The sequence below is a fragment of the Syzygium oleosum genome, unplaced genomic scaffold, assembly GCF_021117445.2.
Source record: "Syzygium oleosum isolate NSW1041296 unplaced genomic scaffold, Sole_v2.1 Sole_v2.16, whole genome shotgun sequence".
Lineage (NCBI taxonomy): Eukaryota > Viridiplantae > Streptophyta > Magnoliopsida > Myrtales > Myrtaceae > Syzygium > Syzygium oleosum.
The window spans coordinates 2319740-2346012 of record NW_026607500.1 but is presented as its reverse complement, the minus strand read 5'-3'; the positions used below and the strand labels follow the sequence as shown (position 1 = coordinate 2346012).

Sequence of the window (26273 nt, the reverse complement as noted above, 5' to 3'; positions counted from 1 at the left end):
CATCATCTGGTCACGCTGCTGACTCGACTCCAGTGCCACCACCTTCCCTCTTCGTCCTCGTCCCTATCCTCTCTATCTCTCTCTGTGATCGCGACCTTTCTCTCTCGTCGCTTCCCATCCCCTTTCTCTCTCTCTCCCTCTCTCTCTCTCTCCCATCCCGTCTTCAAAACCCCACCTCCCCATCTCCTTCCCCAACGCCCCCCCCCCGCTGACCAAAGGAAGCGCCTTCGCAAGCAAGCAAGAGAGCAGAGAGAGCAGAGGGAGAGCAGAGAGGATGAGGGTGGAGGAGCAGGAGACCAACGGGGTGTCGTCGTCCCGCACCCGCCTCGTGCTCGCCTACTACGTCACCGGCCACGGCTTCGGCCACGCCACCCGCGTCGTCGAGGTCCGTCCGGTTCCTCTCTTCTCTCCTCTCTCTCTCTCTCTCTTCCTCTCTTCCTCTTTCTTTGGGGGAATTCGTTCTCCGGTGAATTCGGATGCCTCTCGCGGTCCCCCCGATCTCGCCCCGCTGTTTGCGGGAGCGTCCCAGATTGTTGGGTCCGAGATGGTGTTCGGAGCGCGTTTTCTTGTTGTTGAAGCTCGTCCGGATCGGTCAGTGCTGGCTTTGACTCTCCCGTCTCTCTTTCGCGCTCTGTGCGGCAGGTGGTTCGGCACCTGATTCTCGCGGGCCACGACGTGCATGTGGTGACCGGCGCTCCCGACTTCGTCTTCACTTCCGAGGTTCAGTCGCCCAGGCTCTTCATCCGCAAGGTTGGCCCCCCCCCGCTCCCGCTCTTTTTACTCGAGTCTTGGGTGTCCGATCTCCGATCAGCTGCGAATTGTTTGGTAGCTTTCCGCTGACGGATGCTGGGGACGTTGTTGGTGGATCCGCATCGTTTTTCTTGGAACGAAAGGATGAAATTTTGTGAAATCAACAGAAGGCCTTCAGCATTCTCACTTTCCTTAATGAATGCAAGATCATGAATTGTCATTTCGCTTTACTTTTTGGGTAGTTGATTTGATGTTGCGGCTTCTTTAACTAAGCAGCCATTGCAAGAAAGATTTTATTTTTTTTCTTTTTTTCGCGTCGTGGGTTGCGATGCCGCGTGAATCTCGGAGTCTAGTTTGCAAGTTCCTGTTCGTTGAACTTGGATTGCGTCTTTCATGTTGTTTCCCTGATCCTTTTGTGCTTAAGTATAGGCAAATTCCATGACTAGGCTAGTGGTCCGGCATTACCTTCATTTCAAAGGAGCTGTCTTCTTGTTGAGCTTATTTTTTGTAATCCGTGAATTTATCAGGTTTTGCTGGACTGTGGGGCAGTTCAAGCAGATGCATTGACAGTAGATCGCCTTGCCTCCTTGGAAAAGGTACAGAAAACTCACTTGAGTCTTTCCTAAGGCGCGATGTTTTCTTAGTTATGATCATCTATTTGCAGTTGATACTAGTGTTTTTTTTGGGGCCACTATACTCATGTAATTTAAGAATCGATGATATATCATTTTTACTTTTTTATATTTACGCCGCTCACTCTTCTATTGTAATGTGACCGCCTAGTACTCCGAGACAGCCGTGGTCCCTCGTGCTTCTATTCTGGCAACCGAAGTAGAGTGGCTGAACTCCATCAAAGCTGACTTAGTGGTAACCTGTTGACTTGTCTTCGTCTATCCTTGAGTGTGAATTCAATCTCTGATCTCTCTACTGATTGCTACAGCTTGAGATGTTGACTGTTCTTGGACTGCTTGTTTTCTCTAGAGATAGTATTTTGTTTGGATCATCCACGTAACATGGAACAGTAATGATGATATTTTTGCTAATGAACAGGTTTCAGATGTTGTTCCAGTCGCATGCCGTGCTGCAGCAGATGCTGGAATTCGCTCTGTTTGTGTCACCAACTTCAGGTATACCCGAATGCTGCCTTCTTTTCCCTGGATATCAGTTCCTTTCTCGATTATCTTTCTACAATCGGTTTTGAATTTTTCACATTTTGGTTCTTTACTCTTTCTATTTTGGGGGCATGCTCATCTCTATCAGCTACTGGCTAATCTTAATGGGTTTGAGGTCACTTCAAATTATTAAGGACTTTCTGGAAAATTAAATGCTTATTTATCGGAGATGATTGGCTTATTTTTGTAATTTACATAGTTTTCCTGTGAAATTTTGTTCTACATGTCTAAATACGCTAATTTATAAAAAAAATATGGATTTTTTTTTTATCTTGGATGTAATTTGATCTTTATCTGATGGGATCTGCGCAGTTGGGACTTCATCTATGCGGAATACGTAATGGCTGCAGGAAATCATCATCGTAAGATAGTTTGGCAGGTATTTATGATATTACAAATGTTTCTTAACACCTCTTTTTTGCCTATTAGGAATTACCAATGTTATGCATGTACAATCAGATTTTTTGCTTTAAACTTGTCTTTTCTGGAAATCCTTGCTGAAAATTCAGTCCTTTTCATATTAGTGAGCTCTTAGTGTTAGGATCTCGCGCGCGTGACCCTCCCCCCCCCTGGCCCCAACACACACACACACACATCTCTCTCTCTCTCTCTCTCTCTCTCTCTCTCTCTCTCTCTCTCTCTCTCTCGAGTGAGAGAGAGGTATTGTTCCATTAATTTTTTAAATTGAATGACAGAATTAGATAAATTATACAGAAGAAAGTAAACATTGGAGGCGTGGGCAGCAATAGATTTTGACCTGTAACTTTGCAGAACCAATCCTGTTTAGTGGTTCAATCATGCTCAGGCAGAATAAAATTTCCCTAGTTAGTTAATTTCATCATTAAGCCTCTAATTACTTAGAAGAGAGAGGGAGATTGCCCTTTCGTTTTTGGGAATTCCTCTTCCTCCTCCTCTTGCTGAACAAAATTCGTACACCATAACCTTTTACTAACAATGATAACTCTATCTTACCAAGTTGAAAAACAAAGTGTACTCAATGTGGACTATATATAGTTCTTTGTGGTTTTCCGTTCTTCAGTTAGAAGGCCCTAATAATATGAAACTGAAGGTGACAATTATGGTTGCTCAACTTTTCTTCACAAAGTTTAATTTTCCCCCTTTGAACTTTTGAGATAGTGAGATAATTTAATTCCGGAACTTGAAATTTTAATCTTCGCTAAATTATGACTTTGTACAGATAGCAGAAGACTATTCACATTGTGAATTCTTAATCCGGCTCCCAGGATATTGCCCAAGTAAGTTATTAAATTGATTAGTCATAGTGATGGGTGTTTATGTTTATTTATCTCAGTTAGAGCTGGACATTGTCCACATTGTGAATTTTTCTTGACATGCCATTTTTTTACAGTGCCCGCTTTCCGCGACGTTATAGATGTACCGTTGGTTGTCAGAAGGTTGCACAAATCCCGTAAGGAGGTTTGATCGCCAAAACTCAAATTGACATCCTTTGTAGTCCAATATTGTGTATAATGCAGTATCTCAATGTAGGTGAGGAAGGAACTTGGAATTGGGGATGATGTGAAGCTAGTTATCCTCAATTTTGGTGGACAGGTGAGCTTAGTTCAAGTGGTTGATAGTTTTGTATACAATAATTGGGTTGCTTTAAGAAGACAGATACATTTATTGGAAACTAAAAAATTTCTTTAGATTAAAGGGTGAAGTATTGATAGTTGTAACTGGTCTGTTTCTTCAACTACGTGACAACAGTACTTCCAACTTGAGGTTTCATGTGATCTTGTTATTATCTTTTCACTGATGATTTTACATATTCTGCATTATGTGTTCATATGATAATAGTGAGAATATATTAGCAATTTGTGCTTTGGACCATGCTGATATGTCACTTATGTTAAGTAGGAATTTTTACTTGTACCAGCAGCATTGTTTGTTTCCTGAACTATTGCTCTCTCATTCATTTGTGTCAAAATCTGCCTTACCTGCAGCCATCAGGCTGGAAGTTGGAGGAAAAGTACTTGCCTCCCGGTTGGTTGGGCTTGGTATGTTCTGTTGCATGTCCTTTAGAGCCCACGTTATGCAAAAGCCACTTACATTGTGGCCCTAGTTCACCTTCTTACGACTGATATAATATTTGATATAGGTTTGTGGTGCATCTGAGAACGAAAACCTTCCACCGAACTTTGTAAAGCTTGCTAAAGATGCATACACACCTGATCTCATTGCGGCCTCTGATTGTATGCTTGGTGAGTAGGGAACTTGTAGTGACATCTGAAGTACATTATTTTGCGTATCTTAGTTATCTTATTTCTGTCATTATATCAGGAAAAATTGGATATGGTACTGTCAGTGAGTCTTTAGCATACAAGCGTCCTTTTGTGTTTGTGCGGCGTGATTACTTCAATGAAGAACCATTCTTGAGGAATATGCTGGAGGTACTTCTCACTGCTTCTCTGTATATGTATATTTATGTGGAGTGGGAGTGCTGTGTCTATGTTCACTTTTTGCATTGATTTCTGCAGTACTATCAAGCTGGAGTAGAGATGATTAGGAGGGACTTACTCACTGGCCATTGGAAACCTTACCTTGAACACGCGATCAGTCTGAAACCATGCTATGAAGGTGGCATTAATGGTGGCGAGGTAACATTTCTAGAACTTACGAGACTATCAGGTAGGACAATACGTCTTTGTAGGGAACTTGAAGGGAATTCACAAGGAACGACCCCTCAAAACATATAAATCTCTTTAGGCATCATACCTAAACCTTTTAAAGCTTCACACTTAGGGTTTCTTAAGCATATCACAGTTAAGAGAAGGATTACATCAATTCAAAGCAAAACTTGCTAATGATCTTCATAAACTCTTTTGATAGAAGAAACATTAAATTCCACTCATAATGAAAACAGGAAATATAATAATATCCTAATAGTTCTCAAATGCTAAATGATAAGACTGTTAATTGAATCAAAAGAAGAATCCTCATATTTTTAGGACTCTTATTTTAGTTATGGATAAATGCAACACCCCTATCCACCAAAGTTTGGTAAAACCAGTCATTTGTTTGAACAAATATCAACTTGTTAGCTGCATCAAAGTATTTGTATTTCTTCCAACTTTTTGTGGCTTCCATCATGCGTCGAGCTAAAAGAGCACATCCATATTGTACAATGCTCAATGCAATGATGCTTTTTGAGCATTTTAATCTGTTCCAGCTGCATGCCAGTGAGATTCATCTAATTGAATTAATTCCTGATATTTTGTGATGCAAAATTCCAGGAAGCAGCTTACATATTGCAGGAGACAGCCACTGGGAGAAATTATGCATCAGATAAAGTAATCATAATTGAACTGTTATTTCTTAACCCTAGGTTATTCTTCTCTAGCACAGTATTAATCTTGTTCTTCTTGCTGACAAAATGTAGTTTAGTGGGGCAAGTAGACTGCGTGACGCTATAGTTCTTGGGTATCAGCTGCAAAGAATGCCTGGAAGAGACCTATGGATCCCAGATTGGTATGCAAATGCTGAAAATGAACTGGGCCTTAGCGCTGAATCACCAAAAGTTGGAATGAGTGAGAAAAGTTCCCAAATGACTTTGTGAGTTGGTTTCACCATTTGCCATATACTCGATCAATTTTGGACTTAGTTGGCAGTTGTTGACACGATTTTTCTACCTTTTATAGATGCTCTGATGATTTTGAAATTCTTCATGGAGATCTTCACGGGCTCTCTGATACAGTGAGTTTCTTGAGGAGTTTGTCAGAAATTGTGAGTGAAGGTGGAAGGGATCCTGAGAAGAGGCAGATGCGGGAGCGTAAAGCAGCTGCCGGACTCTTTAATTGGGAGGTCTGATTATCTTATTTGGATTAGTTTCTGCATTTTTATTCCTCTTCCTGTTTGATGGATCAAACACTTGTTGGAGTTCTTTGGAAATTTCATGGGTGGGATGTGGAGGTAAATGTTTGTGTATCGATTCTTTTAAAAAGGGTTCCAATTGTGGCAAAAGTAATGAATCCTTCTGACTTTTGATTTTTGGCAAAAGTCGGTGAGAGATACTCTGCAAAGGGTCCCGTTTTTAGTTTCAGTAATTTGTTAGTGTTGTTTAGTTGAATTTTTGTGTAGTGAGTGGAGCTGTAAACTGATCGTGGCCATTTTTTAACATTTTTCTTGCTTCTACTGTATATGTGGAGTGGGTTGGTGCTTCAATATGGGACTTGGTGGCAAATGTTGTAATTTTGATTTGACTGTTTTCACAATAATTAAACAGGAAGAAATATTTGTCACAAGAGCACCTGGAAGGTTGGATGTAATGGGTGGAATTGCTGACTATTCAGGAAGCCTTGTGTTGCAGGTTAGAATGTCCTCTTTTTACTACTTTTTATGATCCGACAATGGTTTTAGTCAATTATGTAAGCGGAATCTTACTGGGAAGAGAGCATTAGTCTTTGTTGCCTTCCTTTATTTCAGTAACATTCTATTTCTCACGTGATTTTTTTCACATTACATGTGATCTTTCCACATTGTAAAACTACTTCCGATCTGTCATGGCAATTTAGACATTAATAATAGATAGACAATAGATGATCTAAATTGATGGATGCTGAAGTTTTTTCCGATTATTCAGAATAATTGTGCTTAGTTGACGACTATCAATTGGCTTTCAATGTGGCTGGTGCTTAGATGTTCATGAATGATCAGTTCTCGCCAGTTGTGAGTGCATATACTTGAATTGCTCTAATAATTTTACTTTACCCGTTTCTTTTTCTTTCCCTCTTGCTTGTTTCAATCTTAGAAGGACGTTGTGGATCAGCCCCATGGAGAAAATGCCAATTAGGTCTAGACTTCTTGATGATACATAATTGTTAAAAGGGTTCCAATGGGGTAGGACTTCATGATCTTTCATAATTGTTAAAAGGATTTCCAACGGAAGCATAATTGTTTTATAGAGGGAGAGGCTATATTGTGAATGAATTGCAGATTATCAAATTGGATGAATAACATTTTGTGTAGTGAAGCAGCGATAAAAGGAGATGGTGAGGTGCTAGTTTATGCAAGAAAGCATTTGTGTGTTGCTTATCTGCTTGGCCTTGTAAATATCTTGATGTCCCATGCATTTGCTTTCCATACTGCTAGTGTTTTCTGCTTTGCCTTGCCTTTTCAGGTCATACCCCCTTTCATCACCATAGGGATAGAGTTATGGAAGGCATCCCTTTGCCAGAGTTCCTTTGTTTAAATGCTTTGACTTTCATTTTCTTACGTTCAATTGAGCAGACATGCGTCAAATATAATTGCATTGATCCTTTTACTGCTGTCTTCTTTTCTTATGTTTTCACTGGCTTTCAGTATAGTGTAGTTTTGTCAAACTATACCTGTAATTTGTATCAAAAGTGACTATGTTTCTAAGCTCGTGTGCATATGCATTTAATTGTTTAAGCCTTGTCACTTTTATGTTCTCTATGCCCAGAATATGTTTTCCTTCTGTTCAGTTACAATTTCTCCATCTCCTGTTGACATGTTTACTTACCGGTGCCAGTCTACTTCCCACCTAGAACTTGAAGCACTCTCACTTTTAATTTCACATTCACCAGTTGAAGCTTGTCACGGCATGAATAGTTGGTCATTCTCCAAGTTGGTTGCTTTGTCATGGGTTTTTATCGTATGCCATCTATTTGTGGCTTGGTGGGGAACTTTTTTATTTTGCCTAGGCATGAGTGAACTTGGATGTATTTGTATCCTTTTCTTTTCTCACCTTTTCTTTTTTCTTTGACACTACCATTTGCATTCTCATAATCGTAGCCATTCTGCCATTTGCTATAACAGGTCCCTCCTAGTTTGAGAAGTATTACTTTCAGTTGCTAACCTTTTCTCTATTAATCAACTCCATTAGAAATTATATATCTCTCGGGTCGAATTTCACAAACTTCCAAAATTCTGTATGTCGTGTTTTATGAGACTTTTTCCCCACTTCTGCAAGGTTTACCACTACAGTAGACTAGTGTGAGGTATCTATATGTAATTTAGTCTAATAACATGCTTCAGCACTTACTGCATTCAGATGCCTATTCGAGAAGCCTGTCATGTTGCTGTTCAGAGGAATCATCCAAGCAGGCACAGACTATGGAAACATGCTCTGGCTCGCCAACAAGCCCGAGGACAAGGACCAACTCCTGTTCTTCAGATTGTAGGTTTCCAGTTGACAATAAATACGTTCTTTCAAATTCTACTTGTTGTTTAACTTGTATCTTTTCCTTCTATTTGAGGACCTGAAGGAGACTTATCTTGGATTTTTCTTATATAGGACATTTGTTAGCCTTTTGGGACTTTATCTCTAATTTTGAACAGAACAAGTCTTAGCCTTTCAGGAATTTGTCTATAATTTTTAAGCGAACAACTCTTTAAGTGTTATTGTATTTAGGAAGTACCTGATTTAATCTTCTTCTTTTGAAAATGTTTATCTTAGGTATCATATGGATCAGAATTAAGCAATCGTGGACCAACTTTTGACATGGATTTGTCTGACTTTATGGATGGCGGGAAACCAATTTCATATGTGAAGGCAAAGGAGTTCTTTGCCCGTGATCCATCCCAAAAGTAAGTCTTAGGTCCCATCTGATCTCCTCTTCTTTTTCATCTTCTTTCTTTTTGGGTGTTAATATGCATTGTACTCACATAAATTCCCATTTCAGGTGGGCAGCTTATGTTGCAGGCACTATTCTTGTTCTAATGACAGAGTTGGGTGTATGCTTTAAGGACAGTATCAGTTTGCTTGTAAGGAACCACATCTGTTCAAGATATATTTAGTCACATATGGTTGTTTCACCGTTTGAGTGTTTTCTCAGCTATTTTTCTTTCTTCTACTCTTTATTTGTTCTTGTCCATTTTCTTATTAATTCGGCATAGCTAACTCCTTTATGTTTCTCGTATTAGTTGGTTGGAATCAGCTTATGGTTCTGGACATGATTTATTGTCCATTATGGTTGTTGTCAACTTTCTTGTGAGCTTTCCTTGTTTGGAAGTTCTTTTTTTTAATACTCAATGCCCAAAAGCATTTCATTGGTGTAGCATGGATACTTACCTTTTACTACAGAAGTACAGAGTCTACTGTGATATCGGCTATTACACACTGTATTGTTGCAAATAGTTTTGACTGTAAGAATTGTACATTTGCAATGTGTCAGATTTACATGCATCCCTGCTACGCGGTCTAGACTACTGTAGACTTTTACTACATTTCAACTGTTCTCGACTAACTTAGTATTGCGTACATGGCACATGTCAACTGTTTGTTCAGATTGTTATTAGAGTCATTATTGTGGTAAATTTATCTTATTTCCCTGATTTTCCTGGGGATTTATGATTATGATATCGCTTTTTGTTAGAAATTTTATCATCTATTAAGTATGATATTCTTACACAATGCTGATTTCCCTATCCAGATACTGATTATTAGAATTTTGCACTTTCAGGTTTCCTCTGCTGTTCCAGAGGGCAAAGGTGTATCTTCATCTGCCTCTGTTGAGGTTGCTAGCATGTCTGCTATAGCTGCTGCTCATGGTAAATTTCTTTAGTCAACATGTCATCTATGATTACACTTAAAATGTCGATGTTTTTATGTTTTCTCGATGGATGATAATTATGACTGCATCTCATTAGGATGAGGAATTTTTTTCCCCTTAGGATAGGTAAAGAGAGTAGAGGAACCAAATCCAAGACCTCTTGGATCTTGGATGAAAATATGGATGAAAACAACTCTTAAAAATTTCTTTGAAGTACCCATGTTTGCACATACCAGTTTGGTGAGGAGTTCCACATTTCTTACCTAGGGCTTTATAGCAGGCCTATACACACGTAGTCTCTTCCATTTAATAGATTAATCTTGGGAAAAATGGTATGTCTTTTATGGTAATAGAGTCACAGGTCACATGTTTGAATCCCGTTACTTACCTGTTGAACTATGCTTGTTTTCCTGCCTCCTCTTGTTTGTATAATGTTGTTATGTCCATTTCTTCTTATTTACGTGAAGTTTCCGGCTTACACGCAATTGTTGATAGTTAAGAAGTATGTTATGTATTCTGCTGGAGTGTTACTTGAGGATAAAAGGACAAGGAAAGATGCAATTGTTTTTAAACGCATCAATAAGAAGACAAAACTATATAGAGGATGAAAGGATAAGGGACTATTCAAGGAGACATGGTAGAAAACATTGGGAGAATACTTGAATAATTGGATCTTACTGACATCTGATAGTGATGGAGCAGAATTACATTGAAAATATTTTAGGATTTTGAGGAGAGAGGGAGAGAGAATCAATAAAGAAGGCAAGGGTTTGCACAATCTGTGACATCACTGTTCAGCTTTTCCACAAGTGCACATATAACAGGGGTTGTTGATCATATTTCATGTTGAATTTTGTATGAATTAATGTATTTAATGATCTTCTAAAACATGGCAGGGTTAAACATTAGCCCACGGGATCTTGCTTTGCTTTGCCAGAAGGTGTGACTCACAGAACGATCTTCTAATTAATTTGTTATTCAATTTCTTGATTTTCAGTTGAGTCATTATTTCTATATCTTTTGGTTCCGCTTGTAATTTTGGAAAAGCATATGCAATAGGTAGAGAACCACATTGTTGGAGCTCCGTGCGGTGTAATGGACCAGATGACTTCTGCTTGTGGGGAAGCAAACAAGCTTCTTGCCATGGTCTGCCAGGTAAGATTTTCAGGTTTGAACTAAAGATCTTCCGTGCTTGTTGAATGAAAAGTGATGTGAGAATTGTGCTGTGCAGCCTGCTGAGGTAATTGGACTTGTAGGAATTCCCAGTCATGTCCGATTCTGGGGAATTGATTCAGGAATTCGTCACAGGTATAAGTTGTGTGGTTGTTTGGATTCTCTGATTCTGGTTTATCACTCAGCCACCTTGCTTGATGCAAGCTTGTACTGTTTTTTGGCCGAGCCGCCAGTTGTCTTTTAATTCTGTTCATAATTGTGGGTTTTGACAGAAGATCTGCTTTCTTATCACTGGCTCAGGTTATTTCAAGTCTAGTCTGTTTCTTCTCCAAGTGTTTTTACTTTTTCCTCATTAGATCAGGATTGAAATTTGCATTTAAATCATGCTTTCTCAAGCTAATTCCCCCCACCCCCCAAGCAACAAAAGAAAAACCTCTATAATCGCATTTTCAGTTTCATTTTGGAATCTTTATCCCTGAAAAATGTAATGCTGAACTTAAAAAATGTGTACCTTTTCCCTTCTTGCACGAACCCTTATTTCATAGCTGCTTGAAGGGGTTCCTGTCTATGACTGTGATTAGCTCCTTGGCTTTCCCTGGAGAATGACTTTGGGTCCTCATTTGTTGGCCACTTTTTCCTGTGGCTCACAACCTTTCTACTATGTCCACGGCCCTTTCTTTTGAGGCACCATGTCACCCTTAATCGGTGCTTATGGTTGTCCCTAGCTTGTGCGAGTTTGCTCAGTCTCTATTATGTTTTAGCTTTGGATAAATTGGTCTTTTCTATTGGCAGTATTGGAGGTGCAGATTATGGATCTGTCAGAATTGGTGCCTTTATGGGTCGAAGGATGATAAAGTCCACAGCAAGCACTATGTTGTCTGGGACTCTATCGAATGGAAATGGGACAAATCAAGATGAAGTGGAGGAGGATGGTCTTGAACTTCTTGAATCTGAAGCTTCATTAGATTATCTATGCAACCTGTCACCTCACAGGTGTCCTTTAAATATATGCTTAGAAACTTTGGTCGCCACTTGTGCTTAATGTGATATGTTACCATTGTTCCCTAATTGTCAATCTTCTCTCTAAACTGCAGGTATGAAGCTCTGTACGCTAGTATGCTTCCTGAGTCCATTCTGGGGGAGACATTTGTGGAAAAATATGCTGATCACAATGATCCAGTCACTATTATCGATAACAAGCGTACTTATGGAGTGAGAGCCTCTGCTAGACACCCCATTTATGAAAACTTCCGGGTCAAGGTAAGGAGTTGATCTTTTCTGATGCATCTTTCCTCATTTACGAAGGACAATTGCGCTACTATCTTTCTTCCTGATTTTTGCTATCTGCCCGAAAAAGGTAGAAAAAGGAGATCAGATTATGACCCTCATTAATAAGGCACCACGAAAACCAGTTTCAAGATGATGTAAACTCATATCTGTTACACAAAAATATGAAGTAGAATGATATCTTATGTAAATTGTCACCCGTTTCTCTACTCTGTATCGCCCGTAGCCATTAAACGAATCACTTGAAGAGGTTCTGCTCTCACTTTACATGTACAAATCTGTCCCTAGCCCCTGTATCCCTCCTCCACTCGTTATTACTCCTGAGATTGAAATAGGCATGCTCCATAATTTGGTTGTCCCGGAACAAGGAAAGGATTCTAGCTTCCTCCATAGAAGAAAAATTAGAGCTTAAAGCTGCATCCCCTTAGCAAAATAGAATAAACTCTAAAAACTGAAAATTTAGCGGACTTGACCACCAACTTTCATGCCAAAAGAATTGAGCTTATCAGCCCACTTAACAAGAAATAAAAAAGGTGGTATTTTCCGAAAAGTCAGTCCAAGATCGGGTATTCCATGTACACAAGCTCACTCTATGAGCTCCTTGATCTTTACTTGCTTTGAACCCAGCCGAGATGGTCATCACCATACTTTACAGATTGCCTGAGTGTCTCTTCATGGCATAATTTAGTACATCTCCTAAAAGGATATCCGTGTTTCATATATTGCTGTTGGACACCATAATTTCTACGAGCATATGTAGAGCGCCAACCAACCCTGGGGACACCTGGGCACCTAGACAAACTGAATGCAGATGTACCTTGCTTTTTCCCTTGTGTAAGCTTTTGCTAATGAATGGATCTAAACATGTTTGATGATTCATGTGTAGGCTTTCAAAGCTTTGCTTACATCTGCAAGTTCAGATGAGCAATTGACAGCACTTGGAGAACTACTATATCAGGTACATAAAGAATGTCAAGATTGCATGGCTTGTTGATTATGGCCTTGACTGTTGAATTCCATATAAAAAAACAAAACTTGAAAAAAGAAAGAGAATGCAGTGATGTTTGTCAGGCTAATCAGTTTGTCTCTAAGTGAAGACATTCATACGTGAATCTTCATGATATAATAGATGAGTCTGAATTTTTCTGTCAAGGTACTAAGTAGAATAAGGCATTTTGCTTATTGAACATATATCAAAAAAACAATCACGATGCATATTTCAGAAGATTGTGGTTTATAGCCCACTTTCTCCGCAGCATTAGATTGTTTCTTTTATGATGGAATTTTTCTTCAAGCATGTTATATGAAGCCAGGTTCCTTTACTCTGATTTTTGTTTCTGGTGCATGATCTCACACTTATTTCTAGAGAAATTGAATAGTATTGCTGCTAAAGAAGCAAATAAATCACCATCAATATGGATCCGTTAATTTGGTATGAGTTCCAGATAACAATGGCATGCTCCCTGCTAGAGTTGCGCTTCATTACCCTTGTCAATGTGGTGTATGGTTCTTTATGTGGGGACTGGCGTCAAAGGACTTCACGTCATTTTTGGATCATGGAATTGCTTGATGCTTCCACTTGGTAATTTTTTTTCGTATTCAGCGAGTATGTGGCTAATCCTGGATCTTAATTTTTCTTTTGCAGTGCCACTATAGTTATAGTGCATGTGGACTTGGCTCAGATGGAACAGATAGACTTGTGCGGTTGGTCCAAGAGATGCAGCATAGCAGACGATCCAAACATGATGATGGAACCTTATATGGAGCAAAGATTACTGGTGGTGGTTCTGGTGGTACAGTCTGTGCAGTCGGCAGAAATTCTCTGAGAAGCAGTCAACAAATTCTCGAGGTAGTATTCCTTTCCCACTGTCAATTATTATGATGGAATCTTTTGTTGTGCCAATTAGCAGCATTCCAATGTATCTGTCGGTTGACTTTGCAATTATAGCCATGGTTGGAATCCTTTTTCCTGAACCTTTCACGTGGTCTGGAAATTTATAATAAAGGATCATCTGTTTGGTAGAAAAAGAAGATCAAGGTTATATTTTCACAACCTGAACTGGATTTCTGATCTGTTTCCGCATAAAACAATCCCAGCTTAGGTCCCTTAGTGCTCAATTTTGTTCTCTTTGAAACCGTCTCATTTGTGACATCTTAATCTTTATAAGTTTTCTGCTGCAAGTGCACTTGTACTCCAGCTAATAAGGGAAAGGTTTTCTCTGCTCCCCCAAGATTTAAGCTGGGCAATACTGGCACCAAGCTCCGTTGGCTATTTTTAGTTTAATAATATGGACTTTTTCCATTGAACAATCATGTTTTTCATTTTCTTTTCTATTGCATTTTCCACAACGTGCGTGGAAATTTTAGTGCAAACCTTTCCCTATCTGTCGTGAATTCTATGATGTCTCAAAGCTCAATCGACATGCTAATGTGATTTCGGTTGTCCAGATTCAACAGAGATACAAAAAGGCCACGGGATATCTGCCATTTCTCTTTGAGGGTTCGTCGCCTGGTGCCGGGACGTTTGGGTACCTGAAAATTCGCCGACGCAGCACTGCCAAGTCGGTTGATTCTTGTTAGCCAATGGCTATAGTAAAATTTAGACAGCCTTTACTAAATAGTTATATCCCGGCTGTGCTGGATTTTCCACTGTGAAGGGTCAGCTCGAAGTGGCATCCGTGGACTTGTCCTCTGCCTCTGGACATCTCCACTAGTCAAATCAGTCACTGCTACGAAGTCAATTTGATCGGAACTTAGTGCCCCCCTAATCATATTTCATGTAAGTAAGAAATAAGGTGGGGTTTAGAGATTGAATAGCTTAGCAGAAGCTGCTCTTCAAGCAGGATATGGAATTTACTTAAAGAATACCAGCATCAGAGGGAGACTATACAATTGAGAAAGGAGCGGCAATTTGGATCGCTATTCGCGGTGCCGTTTCCGTTTTTCTTCTTCTCTTTTACTTAGATGCTTCTCTTCGCTGCGCAACTTAACTTTACATTGCGTCCCATTGAGATGGATTTGTCGTACCAGTTCGATGAAAGAAGCGCTCTCTCTTATCTTAGAGCGATGGGAGACGTCTCTTTGTTCTCATCTCTTTTTCTGTTTTAAATTAGCTGCGTCCTCCATCATTTCGTGGGAAAAAAAGTTAAACTCTGTGATTCATTTTGTCATTTCTGAAGTTGCTTACAGCATGGAAGGATTATAGAAGATGGGCTTTCGCTTCTGTTGACATTGATTTGATCAATGGGGCTCAAAGCCAACATGTTAGGGAGGAATATCTTGGTTGAATTCGCAAGTTTACCTAGACATAAGGTGGTTTCAATGATTTACGGTATGTCTTTAGGTAATGAAAAGACTTTACCTTGCTTGACATAAGCTTGAAATCCGGATTGCACGCGATAGGGGTGTTGAAATATTGATGCACACCATTTAATAATGGATTCTAATTGCTCTTTATATTTATAGGTCTTCCTCCATTTATAAATTTAAGTTTTTAGGTTGGATTTTCTAACATATAAAGTTCTGAGTTCAAATCTTTTCAGATATCATTTATCTTTTCAATTAAATATGTTCATGCTTATTATTAAAAAAAAAAAACTAGACTAAGCGTGAGGAGAAGCGATAAAATATAATCAAATATGTTCATGCTTAGTACTAAAAAAAATACTAGACTAAGCATGAGGAGAAGGGATAGAATACAATTAAATATGTTCATGCTTAGTATCAAAAAAAAAACTAGATTATGCGCGAGGAGAAGTGATGGAATAATTAAATATTAAAGCACGTCTTCATATATTAACTTAAGCTTTCAGAACAATTAGCAATGGTCTCATAAAATCTAATATCTTATGCATAATTGCAGTAAAGGTATCTGGGGGAGAAAAAAAAAAGAATTTGGATTAGAGTGCACGTGAGCAAATCTTTTTAGATAGTTTGTTTAGTGAAAATTTGAGGTTTGCCTCACCATCTTCCTCCATTTTTTTTAAACGACATGACACCATTGATTTCCAAAGTTTTCTTTGTCATGCCATTCCTAATATGCTTTTAAATGATACCCATAAACTATGAGTTCGCTATCCATGGTATAATGTGAATCATTATGCTAAAAGAATCGACGAAAGTGGTGATGTCGGTGCCGATGTTTCCATTGCCTAGTTATCGGCAAGAGATTTTAGAGGTACAGTATTGCACCGTACCACCTCATTTCTACGACTCTTATATTCTTGGTTACAATGAATTATCGTAAATGGCTTTTCTCTAAGTGCTAATGTTCTCTCGCAAAATCATCTAATTTGGAACCCACCAGATGATTGGTTGAGTGATCCAAGACTGCGTTTGCAAGTTGAAGGTGACAGAATCAATCACTTAGGCTATTCTCGATCTTGAGAGACCTTGATTAGTTTGCGAAAGATAAGTTTGGACTTAGATGTATTGTTGGTATTGGGCTTCTCCACTTGTGCCCGATGGGATTACAATAACAGCCCCGCCCATTCCAATAGCTGGTAAAGGTAGGTCTCAATCCCATCCAAACCCTTTTTTTTGGGCAAAAGTAGCATCATCTAATGTGAAAAAACTGAGATATCTTTGCAAGATGATCATATATCGAATTGTTGTAATTCAAATTTACATCCAAAAAATCGGTTGGATTATTTTTCAAAAATGCATCACTTAGGAAGAAAATTTTTAGCACATCGGATTATTGAAATTAAGTTTCAGTGACCTGATTGTAAAATCAACTATAATTTAATGACCACAATTGAAGCTTATTCAACGAGAAAAGGAAAAAAAAAAGGACAAGTTTCAAATCTACCAGCAGAAAAAAAATACCTAAAAAAATAGTTAAAGGCTGATTGGCTGGGTTTATAGAAACAATTCCTTTTGTTTTTTAAAAGCAAAAGAACAATTTTTCACATGAAATTACCGTATAGAATTTGATAGAATTTGATAATTTCAAAAATTCAAAAATTACCGTATGGATAGAATTTGATAATTTCAAAAATTCAAAGAATAACATAAACTATTCTCTTGAAAGCAGAATTTTTTTGTTTCTCATAATCAGAAAAGTGATTTGTACATCTATATTAATTGATTAATAGGAAAATTCCAAATAAGGACCTGAAGTGGACTTTGTGTCAAATAAGGGCCCGAAGTGGTTATTTCTATGTCAAACAAGGGCCTAACTTTATGAATGGTGAGGGTATTTATGTCTTTTTAACTTTTTTGAATTCTTTTCCTTTCTTTTCTTTTTTTCCTTTTTTCTTTCTTCTTTTTTCTTTTTCTGGTTTCTCTTTGTGCTTCCCCGGTGGCCGGCCGGCTGGCCACCGACAAAGCCCGAGGAGGGCTAGGCGAGGGTGGCCTCGCCGGCAACAGGCGAGGGACGACCTCGCCTGTTGCAAGGCTGCCCTCACCGCCCATGGGCGAGCCGGCCCTCACCAGATCTGGGCAAGGGCCACCCTTGCCCTGGGCGAGCCAGCCCTCACCAGATCTGGGCAAGGGCCACCCTTGCCCTGGGCGAGGCCACCGTCAAAAGCCATAAGCGAGTGCCAACCTCGCCTGGGTGACGGGTGGGCGGTGAGACCCTTGCTGGTGGCTTTCAAGGGCAGTCTCGCCCCAATTCGGTGAGAGTGGCCCTCACCCAGCCCGTCCCGGGCTTCGCCAGTGGTAGGGCGATCGGCAACCGGCGACCGGCGAAACAAAGAGAAGATCAGAAAAGGAAAAAAAAGAAAAGAAAGGAAAAAAGAAAAAAAAAAAAGAAAGGAAAGGAAAAAGAAAAAAAAATTATTTTTGGACGAAAATGCCCTTGACCTTGCTGGTTGCCAGCCGAAATATTTCGCCGTCCGGTGACCGGCAAAATCAGGCCCTTATTTGAGACTCTCATGATCACTTCAGGGCCCTTATTTAAGATTGGCATGTCACTTCAGATTTTTATTTGACACAAAGTCAACTTCGTGCTTTTATTTGAGAAATGATGGCACCTTATTTGGAACTTTCTCTTGATTAATTGATCATTTTGGCGCCAGAAGATCACAAATCATTTCCATATAGAAACTCTTCCTTTTCATGACAAAATTAACTGAGATTTCTCAAAACTATTTTCAAGATCCCTAAGAACAAGTTGTGTTGCGCTTTTTCATTGAATTTACAAGATCGCTTTGTAAATTTACGGACTTGTGAAATTACCAAAAAATATGGATCTAGAATCTAATATCAGTTGCATTAAAATTCACAAGCTTCCCATAATTCTCTTTTTGATCTTGTCCTTAAAATACCATGAAAAGCATTGTTTAATGAAAACATCGTTAAATAAAAATTTATTATTATGTTTAACCAAACATTGCCTTCAATCAAGAATAGTTTGAATAAACTAAAAGTAAGTTTAATATTTTTATTGTTCCACATATTCAAGTCTAGATATAATGAAACGCGGTCTAGGCGATGCATTTGTCATTCATTTTACTTGATTCACTATAGCTCTCTTTAGTCATCATAGCCCACATAATCAACAAAGCCATCAGCAGCCAAGCAACTCGGATGGAGTTTAATCATCAATGAGACCACACAGGAAAAGATATTTCATGTGCTAAAGACACAGGTTGCTGTATACAGTCTGCAAAGAGTTGCATGGAGATCCTGCTTTAAGAACAACAGGGGAAAAAGAGATTCAACATAAGTTAAGTTGCATCTGGCTCTCGGCCACTTTTAGGTGCTCATTGGCTCAGGGCTCGGAGCACTCAGAATATCCAGCAGTGAGTTGTGCGCTGGCAGCTCCTCGTGCCACAACGGAAGGGTGTCACCAGGGTAGAAGTTTCTCGTCACTCCCTCAGAATTTATCTGAAAGTGCACCCAATGAAACGAAAGGCGCTTTAGCAAATGGGCCGTATTTGCGTTGCAAGAGTTAAGTTTGGTTGGGAATGGTTGAAAGTACGAAGAATAAATCTTACAATAACAGTGCGAACAACACCGCCGCTAGCACCATCTCGTGCAATGGCAAGGGAAACAGCCTTGACCACCAGTTGCTGCAAAAGGGTAGTGCAAGGAACTAAGTGACGATGAGCGCAGAAAATAAGGACAAATCAAAACGGCCTCTTATTCTTTTGCTGACTCTTGTTTATTTATGGGCTACCCGCTTTTCCTTTATCCCTTATCGATTAGGAATATGAATACACAACTAAAAGAACAGCTCTCAATAGCAATCTCAGAAATCATTTGCAAAAAACAGTAGCCAAATTTGCTCTTTAAATATTAGCCTTATGAGAATGTCAGCGACGACACTCTTGTCAACATGCAATTCTGCATATGAAAAGTAACCAAACTTCAAGGCTTATCTATGAAATGGTTCATCATCATCTACATACCTCAGCCTCATCCTTGGTCATCCCTTCCCTCCAAGCTTGATCAAAGAATCCATACAAGTAGCTGGAGCCAGAACCTGAAGAAGTCATCCTGGTTATACATTGCCAAAAGATAATAACTTCCATATAATGTACTCTTGAAATTTGACACTAGAGCATCCAAAATTTTTAAAAGTCTCTGCCACCAACGTAAGCGAGAATCAACGGCGTAATTACAGAAGTAAAAAGCTCACTTCCTGAGAATTGCCAATAAAAGGAAGATGGGAGTCTATGACTAAGCAGCAAAGGATATAACAAAAAGAATCAAACTAGTGGATAAGCCATAAATCCAAAGCAGAATTTAAAGGACTTCCGGAAATGACATTTTTCCAAAACATTGCATTTGAAAACCACAAAACAACCTTCACTCCTGCAACAAAGCAGAAAAGGGTCCACCTTCAACCAAGGGCAAGAGAACTGAATGGTACATTCATAGGAAAATTTCACACTGCTCGTATTCCAAGCTCATTAGACTGACCAACAACGAAAAACTGACAAATTGACTATGCTCTATCAGAAAGGAGAAATACAAGTTGCCAAAATGGTCATGTTACACTCAGTAAAAGATTGTCTGATAGTTTTAGCAAACCAGAGAAATTAGGTCCATGAACCCTGTCGCATTTTCATTAGTGATTTTAAATAAAAAGGAAGCGATTCAATTATAGATATTAAAGTACCTCCAATAGAAAAAGGCTGCTCTATGATTGTACCACCAAGAGGAATTCCATAAATTTTACCACCTTCGTACTGGTCCCATCCGCCAACAATAAGTCCAGTTTGTAACATGTTCTGCAATTGCCCAAAAGTTCAATCTTAGCCAGTGTAGATGCTCATGTTCAAATCAGGAATATTAAAGTCTAATGATAAAATCCACAAAGAAATTAAAACTAGTACAAATTTTGCTGTTGTTTAAATAACTTCCATGTGTATCCATATTCAAAAAATCAAAGAACTTAAAGTCACTCTCTGTTAAATATGTACTATATTTAGGCTTCTAAAGATTTCATCCAAGATAGTCCCCAAACTACATTGGAATCAAGTCAAACAAATTATGTAACGTCTTCACTTAACTACTCCTGTTAAGCAATACCAAAAGATGAGCTTTGTTACTGAAGTAGCTCAAAAGAAGAATAGACTCGAGCATTGAAGCATGTTTTAAGTTTACATTTAGTGGACTGCCAACTACCAATGCACCCTAGATAACTTTTATGAATGATTTATCAGAAGAATGTGCTACTCTAGCATTCTCAAATATAAAATATGAAGAAAATTTATTATTATCAAGCATAAAATATTTCACGGCAGCTTAGCACAAAACTGATCAAAGAATGCACTCATGAGCTGCTGATGTCCTGTATGGCTATATGAAGCTGTGAAACATCTTCCCATCAACAAAATATGACTGCAATCCCATGCAGATGGTAAGATCAGAGGACTTCAATAAGAACTCATGCCTCAAGCTCAGTTTGGCAGAGCCAGTGTCAAACTGAACCGGCTTATTCATCAATAATTCCGAGTTTCTCAAAGCAGCCCATGCAAATCATATTCCAATATGCTAATTTGTGAAAAACCCAAATAAATTAATAGACTGAAACAGTATATGAATCGATAAAAGACGATTTAAAAGAAAAACCAACAACTTTATTGTCCTTGAAATGAAAAATCAAAAAGAATTTTCCCTACAATGCAGTAGGAGGGCAGTAAGAGGGATACAGTAATTAGCAAACTTCTGAGTTACAATTCATCAATTACCAATACCACTGCTTCTGCACCTATATGCATGCTATCAATTTGGCGCCAATGAACAAGCTACAATTGCACTCATAAATTCAAATTTGTCACTGTATTTCGTCAACAACTGCCACCTCTATTGTCTTAGCACAAAATTAACTCCCAACTCTGGACTTTGCGACCAATGCTTGATTCCAACTAAGGTATTCATTCAAGGAAAATGAAAATGGACACTAAGTTTTAGCATGACAATGAACTTAGAAATTACGGTGTATAAGCAAAAATCAATGCTAGTACCAGAAACCTAGAAGATACAATAAGATCTAAAGTATGCACCTTGTTATTGTAAGATATCAGCCTCACAAGATTTGCAGCAACCTTGACAGTTGCAGGCTGACCCAGCTGTATACTGCATGAAAAGAAAAATATCATTACACTGCAAATAACATAAAATCCATATCATAGATCATATACAAGAACTCGAACTGTCAACTAAAGCAAATTTTGATGCATTTGTGGAAAACTCAAATTGATATTCAATGTGTCTGCATTATCAAACAAAACTGAAGGATGTTTATCAACTCGACACGCATAAAAATGGAGCGAATTAACTGCTGGCCACCAAACATATCTCTATATCAGCAGATGAAACTAAAGAGTGTTATTAACTAGACGTAAGCATAAATTGCAAAAAAGTGACAGCTTGCCACCATAAAACAACCATATCTGGCTGGATTACTAAAAAAAAAATAAGGAAAAAATTCCAAGATGCCCATCAGTATCTCAACCACTTCAACATGAATATGTAAGAATGACTTATGACAAAGAGAAGAACTTCCATACTTCTACTATCTGAGGGTTTTTCAACTTAGCCTTATATGCTAGTACTGACTGATGACAATGGTCGTATTTTGTTGATGCCACATAACCAGGAATGCTCATTCGAGAAAAGTTAGCCAACGTTAACAACATGGAAAGACATGCGGGGACTTATCATAGGATGAGTAAACTGAGACAGTACACATAACCAAGTAATCTACAGTTCCACAGAAGCAAAATGAACAGCAAAAGCCCCCCCTTATGAGGCATGCTGAAAACTAAGTTGCACGCTCCACACCACAAACAATATACATCCTTCCGTCCACATTCCAATACTTAATTATATATGCATCAAAGCATATCCGAATGTTCTACAGAAAGCCACACCTTCGAAGTCTTAAAGGCACCAATAACAACTTCTAAGGGATAATATGATGTACAGGAGAGCAAGCACAAAACGATCACTCACGTGTGTTGATGGAGGAAATAACGGACATAGTCAGAGACAATCTGAGAATCCGCCGCCTGCAAAGAACAGAAACTAAATCTTTTTGAGTATCTTCCCGTGAGTGGTCGACAACAGCAACCAAAAAAGATAGTTCGTCATTTCTAAAGAGACTGGAGAGATTATCGGCTTAAATTTCGGACCCATTTGAGAATCAGGGAAACAGGGAACAACGGCAGTTAATTTTCATTCCAAGAGTTCTCAATATCCAATTTTCTCCACAAGAAAGCACTTCAACTCAAGAACGACGAATTGCACGAACACACGCTGCAACACTCCGACATCAAAAGATATCTTCCGACAGCAGACCAACACAAAAGGGTACAATAAATCAACCCAAAAAAAAACAACGTCCAGGAGAAAAAACATAAACGCAGCATAGAAAAGGGGGGGAAAAGAACACACCGATCCAGAGCGGCAAACGTACACATTGTCCGTGAGCTGCGTAATCTTGTCCGACGCTCGGTTGGCAACATACATCCCTACCAGCAAACACAAACCCAACAAAGCAAATCAAACGTGCGTTCACAAGCGCCGCCAGTTCAGCCCGAAGCAGCCGATTCGCATCCAGATCCATCAAAAAAGAGACAGACCCACGCGAATTCGAGGCATCCTGCGAACAACCCATCACCCAAAACTTCCCCCCCCCCCCCCCAAAACCCGCCGCAGTACGGATCGGGGATCGGCGGGCCTTACCGGTGCTGGTGCGAGAGTCGGCGCCGAGGACGACGCCGCCGTTGTAGGTGACTCCGATGATGGTCGTGCCCATCGAGTGGGGCTCGTTCAGGCTGGGCTCCATTGTCGGGTCCCGATCGAAACCCTAGCGGAGGCGCGGCGCGGCGCGGCGGCTTCGAGGTGGTCTCGCCGGTCGCCGGAGTTGGGAGTTCTTGGGGAATGGAGAGAGTCTGTGCGTGTGTGTGTGAGAGAGAGAGAGAGAGAGAGCAAAGGCGGAGGCTTTTTGACCCTTTTTCAACTCGCCCTGGCGTTGAGCGCAAGTCAGATGGTTTTATTGCGAAAATGTATTTTTCTCTTCTGATTTTTCATATTTATTTATTAATTTTCCTTGTTTTAACCTCCTCATCCATATATTAGGTTAATACCACAAAAAACCCCCAACTTATACACCTACGATGAATTTACCCAAAGACACCTCCAAATTGATACATTTATGGCAAATTTACCCTCTGTTAACTTTCGTTAAATTTTACCGTCAAATTACTGAGTTTGGTGACACGTGGCAGCTGACGAATGTACCAGTTTGAGATTTTATCCCTACGTTTGTCATAAGTATACCGATTTGTGATTTTTCGCGGTATTAATCCAATTTTATGGAAACTGACGAAAGGTAAGTTTGTCACAAATGTACCAGTTTGGGATTATTAGTTCGGGGTAAATTTATCAGAGATGTATTAATTTAAGATTTTTCGTGGTATTAACCCTCCTAAATTTCATATTAGGGCTCGAGTGGGATCATTTTCTCAAAAAAGAAAGATTCAAAGTGGCTTGAAATGGCTAAGATAGTCTCAAATAAGGATCTAAACTCGTTGGATGGCTAAATCTTTGCCAGAGAACTTTTTTCCGGTGATTAGAATAGAGGCAATTTTGTCTAAAAATTGTAATTGAGTAGAAATAATTGGATAGAATCCCCAAATTAACTTAGGCAATTTTGGCGTCGAGCGCAAGTCAGATGGTTTTATTGCGAAAATGTATTTTTCTCTTCTGTTTTTTTCTTTTTTTTGGTGGAAAAAAAAAGACTTTCACAATTATTTTATTAATTTTCCTTGTTTTAACCTCTTTATTACCCGTATACTAGGTTAATACCACCAAAAACCCCAAACTGATACATCTATTATAAATTTATCCAAAGACACCCCCAAATTGATACATTTATGATAAATTTACCCTATGTTAACTTTCGTTAAATTTTACCGTCAAATTGTTGAGTTTGGTGACACGCGGCAGCTGACGAATGTACCAGTTTGAGATTTTATCCCTCCGTTTGTCATAAATATACCGATTTGTGATTTTTCGTGGTATTAATCCAATTTTATGGAAACTGACGGAGGGTAAGTTTGTCACAAATGTATCAGTTTGGGATTATTAGTTCGGGGTAAATTTATCAGAGATGTATTAATTTAAGATTTTTCGTAGTATTAACTCTCCTAAATTTCATATTAGGGCTCGAGTGGGATCATTTTCTCAAAAAAAAAAAAAAATTGATTCAAAGTGGCTTGAAATGGCTAAGATAGTCTCAAATAAGGATCTAAACTCGTTGAATGGCTAAATCTTTGCCAGAGAACTTTTTTCCGGTGATTCGAACATAGGCAATTTTGTCTAAAAATTGCAATTGAGTAGAAATAATTGGATAGAATCCCCAAATTAACTTAGGATTAGGGTTCTCCCTTCTTCTTCCTCTCCCACTGCTCAAGTAAATTGCTCTCGGACGCTTCACGCCAATCCTCGTCACTCCTCTCTCGCTTCTCACGATCTTCTATCCGTCATCTGCCGTCGTCTCTCCTTTCTAGTGCTCTGTCGTTGCAAGCTTCAAGTCCGTTGACCTTCAATTTCGTCGCTTTAAGTCCTCATGCTTGATAGATATAGGTAAAATTCTCCCCAAGTTAGATGAGATTTATGTGGGGATATTTCATTCGATGCTTGCCTTGTTTCCCATCAATTTTGGCAGTGGTCAGGCACATATGAAGCAGAGTTCTTCGAGAAACACAAGTAGGAATTGTTTTTTTCTAGTTTCTTCCTAGTGCTAATAATCTGATTATCGGTTATCAGAGATCGTGATCGTTTTATTTTGGGGGAATTTACATTAGGGATAATGGCACAAATAGTTTCTGAACTTTGGTCCAATGTGCAATTTGGTCCCTGAACTTTTAATTTGTTCAATGTCGTCCCCGAACTTTAGCCTAATGTTCAATTTGGTCCCTCAACTTTTAATATGTTCAATGTGGTCCTTGGACTTTTGGTACATGTTCAATTTAGTCCTTAAACTATATGAAAATGTTCAATGTAGTCCCTGAACTTGAATTAATGGAAGGACTACATTGAACATTTTCAAATAGTTCAGAGACTAAATTGAACATGCACTAAAAGTTCAGGGACCACATTGAACAGATTAAAAGTTGAGGGACCAAATTGAACATTAGGCTAAAGTTCAGGGACTACATTGAACAAATTAAAAGTTCAGAGACCGAATTGCATATTGGGTCAAAGTTCGGGGACTAATTGTGTCATTTTCCCTTTACATTAGCTAAGCCACGAAAATAGAAGTTTTCGGTTATTTCTTCCCCTCCTATTTCGGCGATTACGAAACTTGGTTTTGCATGTGATGGCAATTCTTTGGCTCCTCACATTTTTCAATTTTCCCACTATATATGGAATCGTGAGTGCTGGGATGGTCGATGTTGTTTTTGTTGACTGCTGAGTTATGTTGAGAGGAGCTTGCGGGGCAAGACACAAGAAAGTTTTCAATTGAGATATTGAGTGAAATAGTGATAGGAAAATAGGCCGTGTTTGTGAGAGCATTTGGTCAATGTTGCTTTTGTTTGGTGAAATTAATCTACTACTTTGTATGCCGTGAGCGACCATTGAAATAGCTTTGTACTATTATCAAATACAATGTGTTTATTCGCCTCTTATAGTTCTCCCAAGTCTCCACCACCACGCTTGCTTCAAACATGTGTAATGATGAGGTTTAAAGTCGTGTAAATATATTCAATTTATTTGAGAAGATAATAAATAATCATTTTATAAATTTGAAGGAAAAAAATAAAGTAATTTTAATATGTAGAGCAACTTACAAGGAGAGAACTTATATCGATTACTCATTTGGTTTAGCTTCAAAAAGAAAAACGAAAATCTTTTTTTCTATGAAATTTGAAAAAGGAAAAAAATAATTCCTACT

The 26273-nt window shown here is 38.9% G+C and overlaps 2 protein-coding genes across 3 annotated transcripts; one reads left to right on the top strand and one right to left on the bottom strand.

The window, feature by feature from the left end:
- The first annotated feature begins 224 nt into the window (after positions 1–224).
- Positions 225–15004, top strand: LOC115686557 (L-arabinokinase-like). 2 transcript variants are annotated; one of them, XM_056318771.1, is made up of 30 exons: positions 225–385; positions 643–750; positions 1278–1346; positions 1534–1617; positions 1801–1877; positions 2235–2301; positions 3121–3178; positions 3292–3359; positions 3432–3494; positions 3887–3940; positions 4042–4144; positions 4224–4333; positions 4421–4540; positions 5177–5233; positions 5323–5495; positions 5582–5744; positions 6166–6249; positions 7954–8079; positions 8359–8489; positions 8585–8666; positions 9365–9452; positions 10351–10394; positions 10514–10609; positions 10686–10762; positions 11420–11620; positions 11722–11887; positions 12801–12872; positions 13560–13763; positions 14363–14475; positions 14572–15004. In XM_056318771.1, the coding sequence occupies exons 1-30, from the start codon at positions 275–277 to the stop codon at positions 14669–14671; spliced, it is 3069 nt and encodes a 1022-aa protein (XP_056174746.1). In that variant the 5' UTR covers positions 225–274; the 3' UTR covers positions 14672–15004. The 2 variants fall into 2 exon arrangements, with proteins under 2 accessions (XP_056174746.1, XP_056174748.1); XM_056318773.1 differs by lacking the exons at positions 225–385; positions 643–750; positions 1278–1346; positions 1534–1617; positions 1801–1877 and having other exon boundaries at positions 3292–3351.
- Positions 15005–18413: 3409 nt separating this feature from the next.
- On the bottom strand, positions 18414–23327 carry LOC115686564 (proteasome subunit beta type-6). Its single transcript, XM_030611906.2, has 8 exons — positions 23057–23327; positions 22766–22842; positions 22325–22380; positions 21373–21445; positions 19983–20094; positions 19270–19343; positions 18856–18930; positions 18414–18745 (listed from the first exon to the last, which is right to left on the bottom strand). Exons 1-8 carry the CDS (start codon positions 23157–23159, stop codon positions 18614–18616), a joined length of 702 nt encoding a protein of 233 aa, XP_030467766.1. The 5' UTR covers positions 23160–23327; the 3' UTR covers positions 18414–18613.
- Between the last annotated feature and the right edge of the window lie 2946 nt (positions 23328–26273).

Bases quoted from the DNA above. Each gene is read 5' to 3' on its own strand.
- LOC115686557 (XM_056318771.1), top strand. From the start codon at position 275: ATGAGGGTGGAGGAGCAGGAGACCAACGGGGTGTCGTCGTCCCGCACC. The intron at 3,941-4,041 runs GTATGTTCTGTT...TATTTGATATAG, and splicing joins CTCCCGGTTGGTTGGGCTTG to GTTTGTGGTGCATCTGAGAA. The intron at 6,250-7,953 runs GTTAGAATGTCC...TACTGCATTCAG, and splicing joins CAGGAAGCCTTGTGTTGCAG to ATGCCTATTCGAGAAGCCTG.
- LOC115686564 (XM_030611906.2), bottom strand. From the start codon at position 23,159: ATGGAGCCCAGCCTGAACGAGCCCCACTCGATGGGCACGACCATCATC. The intron at 18,931-19,269 runs GTATGTAGATGA...ACCCTTTTGCAG, and splicing joins TGACCAAGGATGAGGCTGAG to CAACTGGTGGTCAAGGCTGT. The intron at 18,746-18,855 runs GTAAGATTTATT...GTGCACTTTCAG, and splicing joins GTGTTGTTCGCACTGTTATT to ATAAATTCTGAGGGAGTGAC.